The sequence below is a fragment of the Carcharhinus amblyrhynchos genome, chromosome 12, assembly GCF_965287045.1.
Source record: "Carcharhinus amblyrhynchos chromosome 12, sCarAmb.v2.hapA, whole genome shotgun sequence".
NCBI lineage: Eukaryota > Metazoa > Chordata > Chondrichthyes > Carcharhiniformes > Carcharhinidae > Carcharhinus > Carcharhinus amblyrhynchos.
Window position 1 is genome coordinate 5,839,127 of NC_137335.1, and position 14,579 is coordinate 5,853,705.

At 48.7% G+C, this 14,579-nt stretch overlaps 1 protein-coding gene across 1 annotated transcript in view; it reads right to left on the bottom strand.

Annotated features, from left to right (window-relative positions):
* Positions 1 to 4,966, bottom strand: part of ism1 (isthmin 1) — a 57,438-nt gene extending 52,472 nt beyond the window's left edge. Inside the window, exon 1 of the mRNA XM_080199720.1 lies at positions 4,387 to 4,966. Coding sequence (XP_080055846.1) covers positions 4,387 to 4,515 — 129 coding nt within the window. The 5' untranslated portion in view covers positions 4,516 to 4,966. The remainder of the gene's footprint in view (positions 1 to 4,386) is intronic.
* Between the last annotated feature and the right edge of the window lie 9,613 nt (positions 4,967 to 14,579).

Sequence of the window (14,579 nt, forward strand, 5' to 3'; positions counted from 1 at the left end):
GGGAACGGTCAACTCTACACAATACCAGGACTTAAACATTGAATCATAGAATCCCAACAGTGCAGAAGGAGGTCATTCAGCCCAATGAGTCTACACTGACTCTCTAACAGAATAGAGCGTTCCTGTAACTCCACGCACTGCCCTGTTAATCCCCTTCATTTACACATCTTGGGACTTCATGGGGCAATTTAGCATGGCCAATCCACCAACCTGCACAGCTTTGGGCTGTGGGAGGAAACTGGAGCACCAGGAGGAAACCCACGCAGACCTGGCTTGGATCACTGTCTATGTGGAGTTTGCACATTCTCCACATGTCTGCGTGGGTTTCCTCCCACAATCTAAAGATGTGCGGGTTAGGTGTATCGATCATGCTAAACTGCCCCTTAGTGTCAGGGGGATTAGATAGGGTAAATACATGGGGTTATGGGGATAGGGCCTGGGTGGGATTGTGGTCAGTGCAGACACGATGGGCTGAAAGACCTCCTGCGCTCTGTAGGATTCTTTGACAAGGGGAGAATGTGCAGACTCCGCACAGACAGTCACCCGAGGCCCTGGCACTGTGGGGCAGCAGTGTTAATCACTGTGCCACACCAGGTTACCTCAAAATTAGAAGGTAGAACCTCCATGAGTTCACTGGAGTGATCAAGTCCAGGGGTAAATGAGGCTTACTTAGAAAGGAGGAAAGCCTCATACTCGGGTATGTAAAATATCTGATGACGATGAGAGAGTTGGTTTGGATATTTGTGTAATATTAGCTCACTTATCTGTGAGTTTTGACACTACCCTCAATAGTGAACTGAAAATCAGAGAACCCCTACAGTGCAGAACGAAGCCATTCGGCCCATCGAGTCTGCACCAACCACAATCCCACCTGGACCCCATCCCTGTAAGCCCACATATTTACCCCGCTAATCCCTCTAACCTACACATCCCGAGACACTAAGGGCCAATGTAGCAAGGCCAATCAACCTAACCCACACATCTTTGGATTGTGGGAGGAAACTGGAGCACCCGGAGGAAACCCACGCAGACACGGGGAGAATGTGCAGACTCCACACAGACAATGATCCAAGGCTGGGAATTGAACCCGGGTCCCTGGAGCTGAGAGGCAGCAGCGCTAACCACCGTGCCCGCCCATTAAAACTACTTCTAAGAATCTGTTCAAAACAGCCTCAGTTACTTCCTCAAGACCATTCATTCGAAATACTTAAATGTGTCATTTATTACTTGTTAACTCAGGCACCGTGTGTTATAGTTACTCCTGCCACAAAGAGTTGCTGCCTTCTGAACCTTCTGTTGCAGTAACTATAATGTTAATTCTCCACGTCTGCCAAGTATCACATACATTGTGCCCAGGTGGATGGGCAAATTGCCATTGGCTGGAATGAGATGCCAGAACAAGTTGCCAGTGTCCTTTTATACAGTATCTTTTAGAGTAACTACATCAACCACGATACCAAACACTGCTGTCTGCTGCTCAGGGCGGTTTAAACTCAGGAAAACATTGGAGGGTTTATTGCTTTATAACTGAGTGCCTCTACGCTTCCGCAGCTGAATCCAGAATGTTACCTGTCATACAAACTAGACGCTGCCAATAACTGGCTTGGCACACGAGGTTGGGGGAACAGCTGGGAAAGTGCAGTGTCTAAAGGGATTACGGGGATGGGGCCTGGGTGGGATTGTGGTCGGTGCAGACTCAATGGGCTGAATGGCCTCCTTCTGCACTGTAGGGATTCTATGGCTCTATTTTATGAAGAACGGGAGAGCACTTTGTAATCCATCCCGCAGGTGTCGGATTTTGGAATAGAACCAGTTAACAATTGCCAAGTTCAAACATTTTGTCGCACGATGATATTCTTTCATCATCAGCTGAGAACTCGCTTAAGTTCCTCTCGCCATCCATTCCACCCACTTGGGTCCCCATTGAAGCCACTGCAGCGGAACTTCCTTTGAACTGATTCAGTTTTAGGCAAAGTCGGATCTATTTCAATAGACAGGATGAAGTTTGGAAATGGCTATTTGCCATCCTGCATTAAAAACAATCAATACATTTTTGTCCATCCGTCTGTCCCTCTCTCACCATTTCTACACAAAAGCTCTCTTCCTGTCTTTCTCAAACTCGTGCATTCTAAATCTGTCCCTCCTAACCTCTGGGTCTCTCTTTCTGTCAATTGTCTCTCACTATCTCTCACTCACTCTGTCCTTCTCATTATCACACTATCTCCAGGATCTCTCCTTTATCATCTGTGTTGCTCTGTCTCACTCTGTCAGTCGGTTTACTCTCTCTTCACAATCTCCCTACCACTATCTCTCTGTATTTATATCTCTGTATTTGTCTTTCACTGTCTCTCTGTATCTCTGTCTCTCTCAAGAGTTTCGCTCTCTCTCTATCCCTCCATGGTGCATTCTCTCAGAGTCATAGAGTCAGCATTGCTGTCTCACAGCGCCAGGGACTCGGGTTCAATTCCTGGCTTGGGTCGCTGTCTGTGTGGAGTTGCACGTTCTCCCCGTGTCTGTGTGGGTTTCCTCCGGGTGCTCCGGTTTCCTCCCACTGTCCAAAGATGTGCTGGTTAGGTGGATTGGCTGTGCTAAATTCTACCTCTGTATAACTGAACTGGTGCCAGACTGTGGCGGCTAGAGAATTTTCACAGTAACTTCATTGCAGTGTTAATGTAAGTCTACTTGTGACTAATAAATAAACTTTAAGTTGTGCAGAAAAAGCCCTTCAGCCCATCAAGTCTGCACCAACAGTAACTACCACTAAAGACACACGAATTCCATTGTCCAGCACTTGTCCCATATCCTTGAATACTATGATGTTTTAAGTGCTCATCCAAATATTTCTTAAAGGTTGTAAGGTTTCCGGACTCCCCTAATTTCCCAGGCAGCGAATTCCAAATGCCCACCACCCTCTGAGTGAAAAAATGTTTTCCCAAATCCCTTTTGAATCTCCTGCCCCTTAAAACTCTGTCCCCTCGTGAGTGACCCCTCAAACATGGTATTCTCCCTCTCTATAATTCCAGCATAATTGCTGTCCCCTCACACCCCGACATTCACTCTCCACTGGGAATAAGATACGGAAGTCTGAGGTCACGTATCGACCAACTCAAAAACAGCTTCTTCCCTGCTGCCATCAGACTTTTGAATGGCTTTACCTTGCATTCAGTTGATCTTTCGCTACACCCTAGCTATAACTGTAACATTACATCCTGCACCCACTCTGTTCCTTCTCTATGAACAGTATGCTTTGTCTGTATAGCATGCAAAAAACAATACTTTTCACTGCATTCTAATATATTAAAGTTTATTTATCGTCACAAGTTACATTAACATCACAATGAAGTTACTGTGAAAACCCCCCAGTCGCCACACTCCGGCGCCTGTTCGGGTACACTGAGGGAGAATTTAGCACGGCCAATGCACCCTAACCAGCACATCTTACGGACTGTGGGAGGAAACCGGAGCACCTGGAAGAAACCCACACAGACGCAGGGAGAACGTGCAGACTCCACACAGACAGTGACCCAAGCTGGGAATTGAACATGGGTCCCTGGTGCTGTGAGGCAGCAGTGCTAACCCACTGTGCCACCGTGTGACAATAATAAATCAAACGAAATGAAATCTCACTACAGTCTATTTATCTATGGGGGTCTCTTGCTGTCAGTCTATGTCATATGACTATGAATCTGGGGTTTACAGCTTGGAAACAGGCCCTTCAGCCCAACTTGTCCATGCTGCCCCTTTTTTAAAACCCCTAAGCAAGCCCCAATTGCCCGCATTTGGCCCATATCCCTCTATACCCATCTTATCCATGTAACTGTCTAAACACTTTTTAAAGGACAAAAATTGTACCTGCCTCTACTACTGCCCCTGGCAGCTTGTTCCAGCCACTCACCACCCTCTATGACCCTTCTGTATCTCTCCCCCCTCACCTGAAACCTATGCCCAGTAGTTTTAGACTCCCCTGCCTTTGGGAAAGCATATTGATTATCTGGCTAATCTATGCCCCTGATAATTTTATGGATCTCTATAAGATCACCCCCAAGCCTCCTGCCCTCCAGGGGGAAAAAAGTCCCAGTCTATCCAACCTCTCCTTGTAACTCAAACCATCAAGTCCTGCAGTATCCTAGTAAATCTTTTCTGCATTCTTTCTAATTTAATAAAATCCTTAATAATGTGTGTTTACCTTATCTATCAATCAGTCACTATCTCTATGTATCTCTCTCTCCTTACCTGAGTAATGGTCTCCCTGCTGCAGTTGTCTATCACTCACTCACTCATTACCTGGACGCTCTCCGCTGCTGTTGTGTGTGTGTCTCTCTCTATGTCTATGACTGTCTGTGTATCTCTCTATGTCTCTCCCTCCCGCTTTCCGTCTCTCCTTACCTGGGCAGCTTCTCCGCTGCTGCTGTTGTGTGTCTCCGCTCCCAGGGGGATGCTCTTAAGGACACTGATGTGAATGGTGAGGATGAGAAGCCCGAGCAGCAGCAACAGCTCGGCGGCGAGGCGAGCCATGGTGCGGATCCGCCGCCGGCTGGCGGGGAGGCGGCCGCGGCTGGGAGCGGCCCCGGGCCGGGGGGAGCTGCTGCCGGGCGCTGCCGGGCTCGGGGGATCGGTACCCGCTCCCGTCTCCACCTCGCAAAGCTCCCGGAGCCAGAGGGGGAGAGCGGAGAGAAGAGCAGCTTCCAGAGCCAGAGAGAGCAGTAGAGAACACAAGCAGCAACTCCCAGTCAAATAGCAGATAATAGTCAGAAATATAAAGCAGCAGCTCCCCGGAGACCGGCAGCAGCTCGCAGAATCCAACCACAGCTCGGGGAAGCCAGCAGCAAGTCCGGAGAATCCAGCAGCCAGTCCCGGAAAATCTACCAACAAGCCAGGAAAATCCAGCAACCGGTCCCGGAAAATCCAGCAACAATCCCAGAGGATCCAGCAACCGGTACCGGAAAATCCAGTAACCGCCCGGAAAACTCAGCAGCAAGTCCGGAAAATCCAGCAACCGCCCGGGTAATCCAAGTTCCCAGCAGAAATCAAACCTCAACTGCGGCAGCGGCAGCAGCGAGTCTGAGTCTCAGCACAAACTCCCGGAGCCACTGCTCAGTCACAGCTTCAACCTCCACACAACCCCACCCCCCATTCCACCCCCCCCCTTCCCACTCCCCCCCCACTCCCCCCCTCCCACTCCCCCCCCACCCCCCATTCCCACTCCCCCCCCACCCCCCATTCCCACTCCCCCCCCACCCCCCATTCCCACTCCCCCCCCACCCCCCATTCCCACTCCCCCCCCAGCCCCCACTCCCCCCCCCACCCCCCCATTCCCCCCCCACCCCCACCCCCACCCCCCCATTCCCCCCCACCCCCCCATTCCCCCCCCACCCCCCCACTCCCCCCCCACCCCCCCCCATTCCCAGTCCCCCCCACCCCCCATTCCCAGTCCCCCCCACCCCCCATTCCCACTCCCCCCCACCCCCCATTCCACCCCCCGTCCCCCACACCCCCCTACCCCTCATCCCCAACCCCCCTCACCACCCCTCACCCCCCTCACCCCTGTATCCCCCGTAACCCCCCAACGCCCGGACCCCCCCACCCGCCCCCGTACCCCTCAACTCCCATACCCCTCACCCCTCATCCCCCGTACTTCCCCCACCCCGTACCCCCTTACCCCCCACACATCCTTACCCCCTTGCTCCCTTACCCACGCCTTACCCCTTCACCCCCTCGCCCCTCTTACCCACCCTCACCACCCTCACCCCCCTCGCCCCCTTACCCCCTCGCCCCCTTACCCCCTCGCCCCCTGACCCCCCTCGCCCCCTGACCCCCCTCGCCCCCCTCATCCCCCACCCCACGTACCCCCCACCCCCACTCCCCCTCACCCCCCACCCCCGTGTAACGCCCCAGACCCCCCATCCTCCGTACCCCCCTCACCGCCCCACACCTCCTTACCCCCTCGCACCCCCCTTCCACCCCCTCGCACCCCCCGCTGTCCACCACGCTCCCCCCCACTGCCCTCACCCCTCTCACCATACGCCTTTTTAACCACATCCTCTACCTGCGAGGCCGATTTAAGAGTCCTGTGGACCCGGACCCCAAGGTCCTTCTGATCCTCTGCACTGCTAAGAATCTTACCCTTGATATTATACTCCTTCATCCCATTGGACCTGCCAAAATGGTCCACTGCACATTTATCCTGTTCAAGTCCATCTGCCGCTTCTCCGCCCAGTCTTGCATCCTATCTATGTCTCGCTGCAACTTCTGACATCCCTCCAGACTATACACAACACCACCAACCTTCGTGTCATCGGCAAACTTACCAATCCATCCCTCCACTTCCTCATCCAGGTCATTCATGAAAATTACGGACAGTGAGGGTCCCAGAACAGATCCCTGGGGCACTCCACTGGTGACCGACCTCCATGCAGAAAAAGACCCTATGTAACTGCCTACGTAACTGAAGTTTCTCATCCCTGGATCCTGAATCCTTTCTGCACCGAGTTTCTTCAATCGCAAAGGGCAGCACTTGTCACTCTGTGGCCTGCGACAGCAGGTGGCACAGTGGTTAGCACTGCTGCTTCACAGTGCCAGGGACCCGAGTTCAATTCCTGACTTGGGTCACCATCTGTGTGGAGTCTGCACGTTCTCTCCTTGTCTTCTCCCCTCCGGTTTCTTCCGTGCTGTTTAGGTGCACTGGCCGTGCTAAACTCTCCCTCAGTGTACCCGAACAGGGTACAGGAGTGTGGCGACTAGGAGATTTTCGCAGTAACTTAATTACAGTGTTAATGTAAGCCTACTTGTGACTGATAAATAAACCTTAAACTTTAAAAAGGGTATCAGATAAGCAATTAAAGGGAAACTTTTGTGGGGCTTTGGGGAGAGAGCGGGTGAGTGGACGTGGGCTGGGAGTGTTGGAGAATATTGGATAGCTCTTCCAAAGAGCCGGCATGGATAGGATGGGCAGAATGGCCCCCTTCTGTGCTCGTCTAATAGTCAATACCTTCCAAAGTGGAATCGGATGTGTGGAGAGCTTTGGGATATTTGGATGATGTGGCATGGCTGGATGAATGGAGAATTATTTTCTCCGTTGAAGTCAGATTAGAAATAAATGTTATCAGTGCTGGATGGCGCCTTGACCACAATCTCTGGAGTCAGAAACACCCTTCCTGCTACAGGCTGATCCCAAAGCTGCCAATTTAGAAAATGCGTTTCTATCTGGAGTGCCAACATGATAGGACAGTGAAAATTCCCAGTGACTCTGAGACCAATCATTAAAATAACCACCATTTTCAGGGCTTGAGCTGATGCAGAGAATACAGAATGTGAAATTATCTCCTACTCAGTCATTAATAATTCAATGTCCGTATCGCTTGGTATCACATTTTTAAAGTTTGTAAATACCTTTTGGAGTCTGTTGTGCGATGTTCCTGCAAACACAAGGACTGCAGAGGAAGGACGCTTGATACGTCTACCCCGTCCTGGGTGGCACGGTGGCACAGTGATTAGCACTGCGGCCTCACTGACTGTGTGGAGCTTGCACATTCTCCCCATGTCTGCATGGGTTTCCTTTGGATCCTCCCACAGTCTGAAAGACGTGCTGGTTAGGGTGCATTGGTCGTGCTAAATTCTCCCTCAGTGTAACCCGAACAGGCACCAGAGTGTGGCGACTGGGGGATTTTCGCAGTAATTTCATTGCAGTGTTAATGTAAGCCTACTTGTGGCATTAATTGATAAACTTAAACTTCTTAGAGACTGTTGCCTTCCACTGGGAAGAGTAGAAAGAAGATTTACGAGGGTGATGCCAGGTCTGATGGGCCTCGGTTATAGGGAGAGACTGGCCAGGCTAGGACTTTATTCATTGGCGCGTAGGAGAATGAGGGGTGACCTCATTGAGATGTATAAAATCATGAGGGGCATCGATAGGACAATCGCACAGTCTTTTTCCCAGGGTAGGGAGATTGTAGACTAGAGGGCATAGGGGTGAGAGGGGAAAGATTTAAAAGGGACCTGAGGGGCAACTTCTTCACCCAGAGAAAGCAAGTAAAATAGCAACATTTAAAAAGCATTTGGCTAAGTACATGGATGGGAAAGGACTAGAGGGATATGGGTCAATCGTGGGCAAGTGGGACTAGCTGGCAGGGCACCATGTTCGGCAGGGACCGGTTGGGCCGAATGGCCTGTTTCTATGCTGTAATGTTGTATGGCTCTTACACGACATGGGAGAGAGGTGGGCTAATGTTATTGCCGTAGGGCTGGTAATCCAGGGATCCAGGATAATGCTGTGGGGAATTCAATTAAAAATCTGGAACTGAAAGTCTAAATGATGAACATGAAGCTATTGTGTTGAAAAACTCCTCCAGGAAGGAAATCTGCCATCCTTAGCTGGTCTGGCCTACATGTGACTCCAGACCCACAGCAACATGGTTGACTCTTAAATGGTCCAGCAAGCTAATCCATTTAAGGGTTATTTGGAGTGGCGATAAATCAGGGTCCTGCCAACGAAACCCACATCTCATAAATGAATTGAATAGAAATGATCTCTCGAATGATTCTAGAGTATTTTTTTCCTCTCCCCATTCTCCCCAGAAGACTTTTTCAGATTAATCACTCAAATCATTTTGGAGGAGTATTTTCTGGGTGGCAAGAAATCCACTTGCTAAAATTAAAAAAAACAGCAACTCAAGGGGCAAGGGGTAAAACATTCACAGCAAAGGCAGACAAAACTGCAAGAACTAGCAGAGGTCCTGGTGGCTGGGATAGATACCAAGAGATTGCCTGAAATTGTGGCCAGGGCTTAGGGTGGCACAGTGGTTAGCGCCGCTGCCTCACAACGCCAGGGACCCGGGTTCAATTCCGGCCTCGGGTCACTGCCTGAGTGGAGTTTGCACATTCTTCCCTTGTCTGCGTGGGGTTTCCCCTGGATGCTCCGGTTTCCTCCCACACTCCAAAAGATGTGCAGGTTAGGTGCATTGGCCACGCTAAATTATCCCTTAGTGTCAGGGCTACTAGCTAGGGTGAATGAGTGGGGCTGTGGAGATAGGGGCTGGGTGGGATTGTGGTTGGTGAAGATTTGGTGGGTTGAATGGCCTCTTCCTGCACTGTAGGATTCTTTGTGTATCATGTGGTAGTCATAGAAGGACCACTGCATAATATCCAGCCCTAATTTTGTGGGTGGAATTGGCTACAGTCTGATCCCGTGACAGCCTCGCTCTATGCTGTTTCAGAGTGTGCTGTTTAACTTGCTGCCTTCATTAAGCTGCCGTCCTATCCACTGGGCTTTTCAATTTTCAGAAAGTGAACTCACAAAGCAACAGGCAGCTTTCAAACAAAAAGCTGCAGCTCATTTCAGTGTTTGGTACAGGGGGAGAAAGAGGAAAAGGATAAGAAATATAAAACACCCTGATTGCTCATCGCTATAAAAAAGCATTTGTGTTTTATGCGGGGGGTGGGGGGGGGGGGTGGGGGGGGTGTTGTAGTTTATCATTTATCTAACTCCGTGGGTGCTGTGGTCCATGGAAACCACACAGCCAGGAGGTCTGGGTTGGTCTACAAATTGCACACACACTCAGTCCATATTGAGCACACATCCAAAAATGTGTGTCCAACTACACTGTGGTACACACATACACAGCCACATACATGCACGTGCACACACACACACGTGGGCACACACACACGTGCACACACACACTTGCACATACACACATACATACATGCACCTGTGCATACACACTTACACACACACATGTGTAGCTGTACATACATACTTACACACACACACACAAACATTACACACACACACAAACATGCACCTGTACACATATGCTTTGCCTGTATAGCACGCAGGAAACGATACTTTTCACTGAATCCCAATACAGTGGAGAGGTTGGATAGACTGGAACTTTTTTCTCTGGAGCGTAGGAGGCTGATGGGCGATCTTATAGAGGTCTATAAAATAACAAGAGGCATAGATCAGCTAGATAGTCAATATCTTTTCCTAAAGGTAGGGGAATTTAAAACTAGTGTGTGTAGGTTTAAAATGGAAGGGGAGAGATACAAAAGTGTCCAGAGGCGCAATTTTTTCACACAGAGGGTGATGAATGTCTGAAACAAGCTGCCAGAGGCAGTAGTAGAGGCGGGTACAATTTTGTCTTTTGAAAAGCATTTAGACAGTTACATGGTACGATGGGTATAGAGGGATATGGGCCAAATGTGGGCAATTGGGACTAGCTTAGGGGTTTAAAAAAAAGGGTGGCGTGGACTTGTTGGGCTGAAGGGCCTGTTTCCATGCTGTAAACCTCAATTATTCTTTAGGCAATAGTAAATCAAATCAAAATGTGGCTAGGGTGTGGTTCACACTGCCTGAGTGTGTGGTGGAATCAGATTTAACTGGGACTATCAAAGGGGAAATTGCGGAGTGCTTCAAGGGGAAAATAAATTCGGGGAGTGGGAGTGGCTGGATTGGTCCTCTAACACATGCTGAATGGGCCGAATGGCCTCTTTTGGTGATTCTGGAATGATGAGTCATTTTGCAGTAAAAGACAGATAGCCAAGACTGAAGGTGTCACAGTGCACTCTGTTGGCCATTGTAATCCTCAGATGTAGCATCTCTGGGCATTCAGTCTCTGACCTTTGGGTAAGCGCTCTCCAAGGCGGCCTTCACGACACACGACAGCGCAGAGTCGCTGAGCAGAGACTGATAGCCAAGTTCCGCACACATGAGGACGGTCTCAACCGGGATCTTGGGTTCATGTCGCACTATCTGTAACCCCCACGACTTGCCTGGGCTTGCAAAATCTCACTTACTGTACTGTCTGGAGAATATACACATCTCTTTAACCTATGCTAATGCTATCTCCACTCACATTGTCTGCATCTTTAAGACTGGAATAGCAGGTTAGTTGTAAAGACTTGCATTCTAAGCAGTATTCTGTAAACTGTGTGTGACCTTATCTGCCCTTCCCTGATCAGAACCTTCCACACACCAGACGAAGGAACATCATTTCCGAAAGCTTGTGGGATTACTATCAAATAAACTGGTTGGACTCTAACCTGGTGTTGGGAGACTTCTTACTGTCTAGCATCTCCGCCAATTTGTTTGTTCCGAGCAATGCTGCTCCCTGGAGAATCGTGGACGTCAGCATAAACTGTTTGAAATTCCTCTCCCTGTGCCACAACTACTTCCCCCTCACCACATGCAGTCAACTCATTGAGACAGTTCCTACAATACAAAGGAGAGCAGTTCAGATGTGTCCATGTGTGTAGCCTGCAGCCAACGGGGCAAAAATCACCCAGCTCCAGTCAGTTCCTCCCAATCCATACTTAGCTCAAATCTCTCCATGTCCCTCATCGCCGGGACATTTCTGGTAAAGCTGACCTGTGCTTGCTCCAATATTCCTGTCCTAACTCACTGAAAGGCTGGCATGTCATCAACAGAACTCCCGCCCATCTGATGAAGGAACAGTCAGCTCTGAAAGCTAGTAGCTTTTGCTACAAATAAACCTGTTGGACTTTAACCTGGTGTTGTGAGACTTCTTACCGTGTCATCAATAGATCCAGCAAGATTGGAAAGTTGCAGGCAGATAGATAGAAACTTATTCTTATGACTCAATTTGAAAATCTATACTGTCTGAGCAGGTTAATTTTGATTTGATTTGATTTATTATTGTCACATCTGAGCAGGTTAATTTTGATTTGATTTGATTTATTATTGTCACATGTATTAGTATAAAGTGACAAGTATTGTTTCTTGCATGCTCTACAGACAAACCATACCGTTCATAGAGAAAGAAAGGAGAAAGTGCAGAATATAGTGTTACAGTCATAGCTAGGGTGTAGAGAAAGAGCAACTTAATGCGAGGTAGGTCTATTCAAAAGTCTGATGGCAGTGAAAAAGATGTTTTTGAGTCAGTTGGTACGCGACTTCAGACTTTTGTATCTTTTTCCCGATGGAAGAAGGCGGAAGAGAGAATGTCCGGGGTGTGTGGGGTCCTTGATGATGTTGGCTGCTTTGCTGAGGCAGTGGGAAGTGTAGACAGAGTCAATGGATGGGAGGCTGGTTTGCATGATGACCTTCTGTAGTTCCTTGCCAATCCACTGAAGGAATTCTATTACTTGGGTTGGCTGAAGGTAAGGAACTGGTTTTGGAACCATTACATAATTTGGTAAAGGCAGCCAAAAATATTGTTTGTCTGTACTGTGATTTTTTAAGAAGGACTCATCCACTACCTTCAGCTGTCTGGAATGCTCTGGAATTCCCTCTCTAATCCTCTCTGCTTCTCTCTCCTTGTGTGGAGATGCCGGCGTTGGACTGGGGTAAACACAGTAAGAAATCTCACAACACCAGGTTAAAGTCCTACAGGTTTATTTGGTAACAAACACCACTAGCTTTCGGAGCGCTGCTCCTTCGTCAGATAAGTGGGAGTTCTGATCACAAACAGGGCATAGAAAGACACAAACTCAATTTACAAAATAATGGATGGAATGCGAGTCTTTACAAGTAATCAAGTCTTAAAGGTACAGATAATGTGAGTGGAGAGGAGATTAAGCACAGGTTAAATAGATCTCTAACCTGTGCTTAACCCTCTCTTAACCCAAGCCAGCGACACCCGTAAAGTTTATTTATTCATGTCACAAGTGGGCTTACATTAACACTGCAATGAAAATCCCCTAGTCGCCACAGCGTGGCGCCTGTTTGGGTACACTGAGGGAGCATTTAACACCTAACCAGCACATCTTTCAGAGTGTGGGAGGAAACCGGAGCACGCGGAGGAAACCCACACAGACGCGGGGAGAACATGCAGAGTCTGCACAGTGACCCGAGGCTGGGATTCGAACACGGGTCCCCGGTGCTGTGAGGCAGCAGTACTTGCCACTGTGCCACCTCAGTTGTGTGGACTGTCCTGGAGCAACCGGTCAGGTCTTTCCTGAAACTGGCCACACGCTGGAGCTGGGGTAACCAGCATCCGAAAGTGCTGCAAGTGATTACTGACTGGTGTTTGGCAGTCCCTTCTTTCAAAAGAAGGTCAGCCCACGATTGAATCTACAAAATACAATTCCATACATACAGTAACAATAACATCTCTTGAATTTGACCCTAATCAATGGGAGGGAAACAAGACTTTGAGAGACTGGATTGGGAATGTTTCCCGGAATTACAGATCCTCAATGTACAACTGCTGCAAGAAGCAGCCAGATTAAATTAGCAGAGAAGGTAGAAGTGTTTTTGTATGATTTGATTTAATTTGATTTATTATTGTCACATGTATTAACATACAGTGAAAAGTATTGTTTCCTGCACGCTATACAAAGCATACCGTTCATAGAGAAGGAGAGGAGAGAGTGCAGAATGTAGTGTTACAGTCGTAGCTAGGGTGTAGAGAAAGATCAACTTAATGCAAGGTAGGTGCATTCAAAAGTCTGACAGCAGCAGGGAAGAAGCTGTCTTTCTGTCGGTTGGTACATGACCTCAGACTTTTGTACCTTTTTTCCTGATGGAAGAAGGCGGAAGAGAGAATGTCCGAGGTGTGTGGGGTCCTTAATCATGCTGGCTGTTTTGCTGAGGCAGCGGGAAGTGTAGACAGAGCCAATGGATGGGAGGCTGGTTTGTGTGATGGATTGGGCTACATTCATGACCTTTTGTAGTTCCTTGTGGTCTTGGGCAGAGCAGGAGTCATACCAAGCTGTGATACAACTGGAAAGAATGCTTTCTATGATGCATCTGTAAAAGTTGGTGAGAGTCTTTTGTTGGTGAGAGTGTTTTGTTATCACTTTTGTTCATTAGTTTTGTAAAGAGATGAGGAGAGGTTTGACCCAACAGTCAAGAATCATCAAATTGGATAATTACAAGTCTACTTGCTTTCCCATTGGCTGTGGGAAAGCGCACATCACGGCCAATGGCGTGAGTTTGGTGGGGAGATGGGTGAATGCAGATGTGAGGTCATGTGTCCAAACCTGCTGGAAAATGTCCCTCCAGTGTTGGCAACCAGGGCTCGATCAGCCGCTGATTTGTGGCTGACCTCATTAATTCCTTTCACTCTGCAAGTTAATCATTCGCCACAGCGATGTTCATCCAAGTTGCCCAAATTGCCCGGTGCAGAATAAATAAATAAATCCACATCATCTTTAAGAATGGCACCGGTTATTTATTCATGATTGAACAGCTCAGTTTTAATAATACTCCCTGAACTTCGATTTATGAAGCTTTGGGCGTTTACTAATCTTAAAAGTGCAGGGATAATCAGAGAGTGGACTGGAGCAGCTTTTCCAGAGCACCAATAGGCCTCTTGGCTTTAGTTTCTCTCTGAGATACAGCCAGGGCCAGGTAAATAATCCCCTTCTCTACCCGGAGCCATCTTTCTTGATTTTCAGAAGGTGTTTGATAAGGTGCCGCACAAGAGGTTGTTACAGAAGGTAAGGGGGCATGGAGTTGGGGGTAGGGTGTTAGCGTGGATAGGGGATTGGCTGTCAAATAGGAGGCAGAGAGTGGGGGTCAATGGGTGCTATTCGGATTGGCGGATGGTGACTAGTGGAATGCCCCAGGGATCGGTGCTGGGGCCTCAGCTATTTACCATTTATATAGATGATCTGGA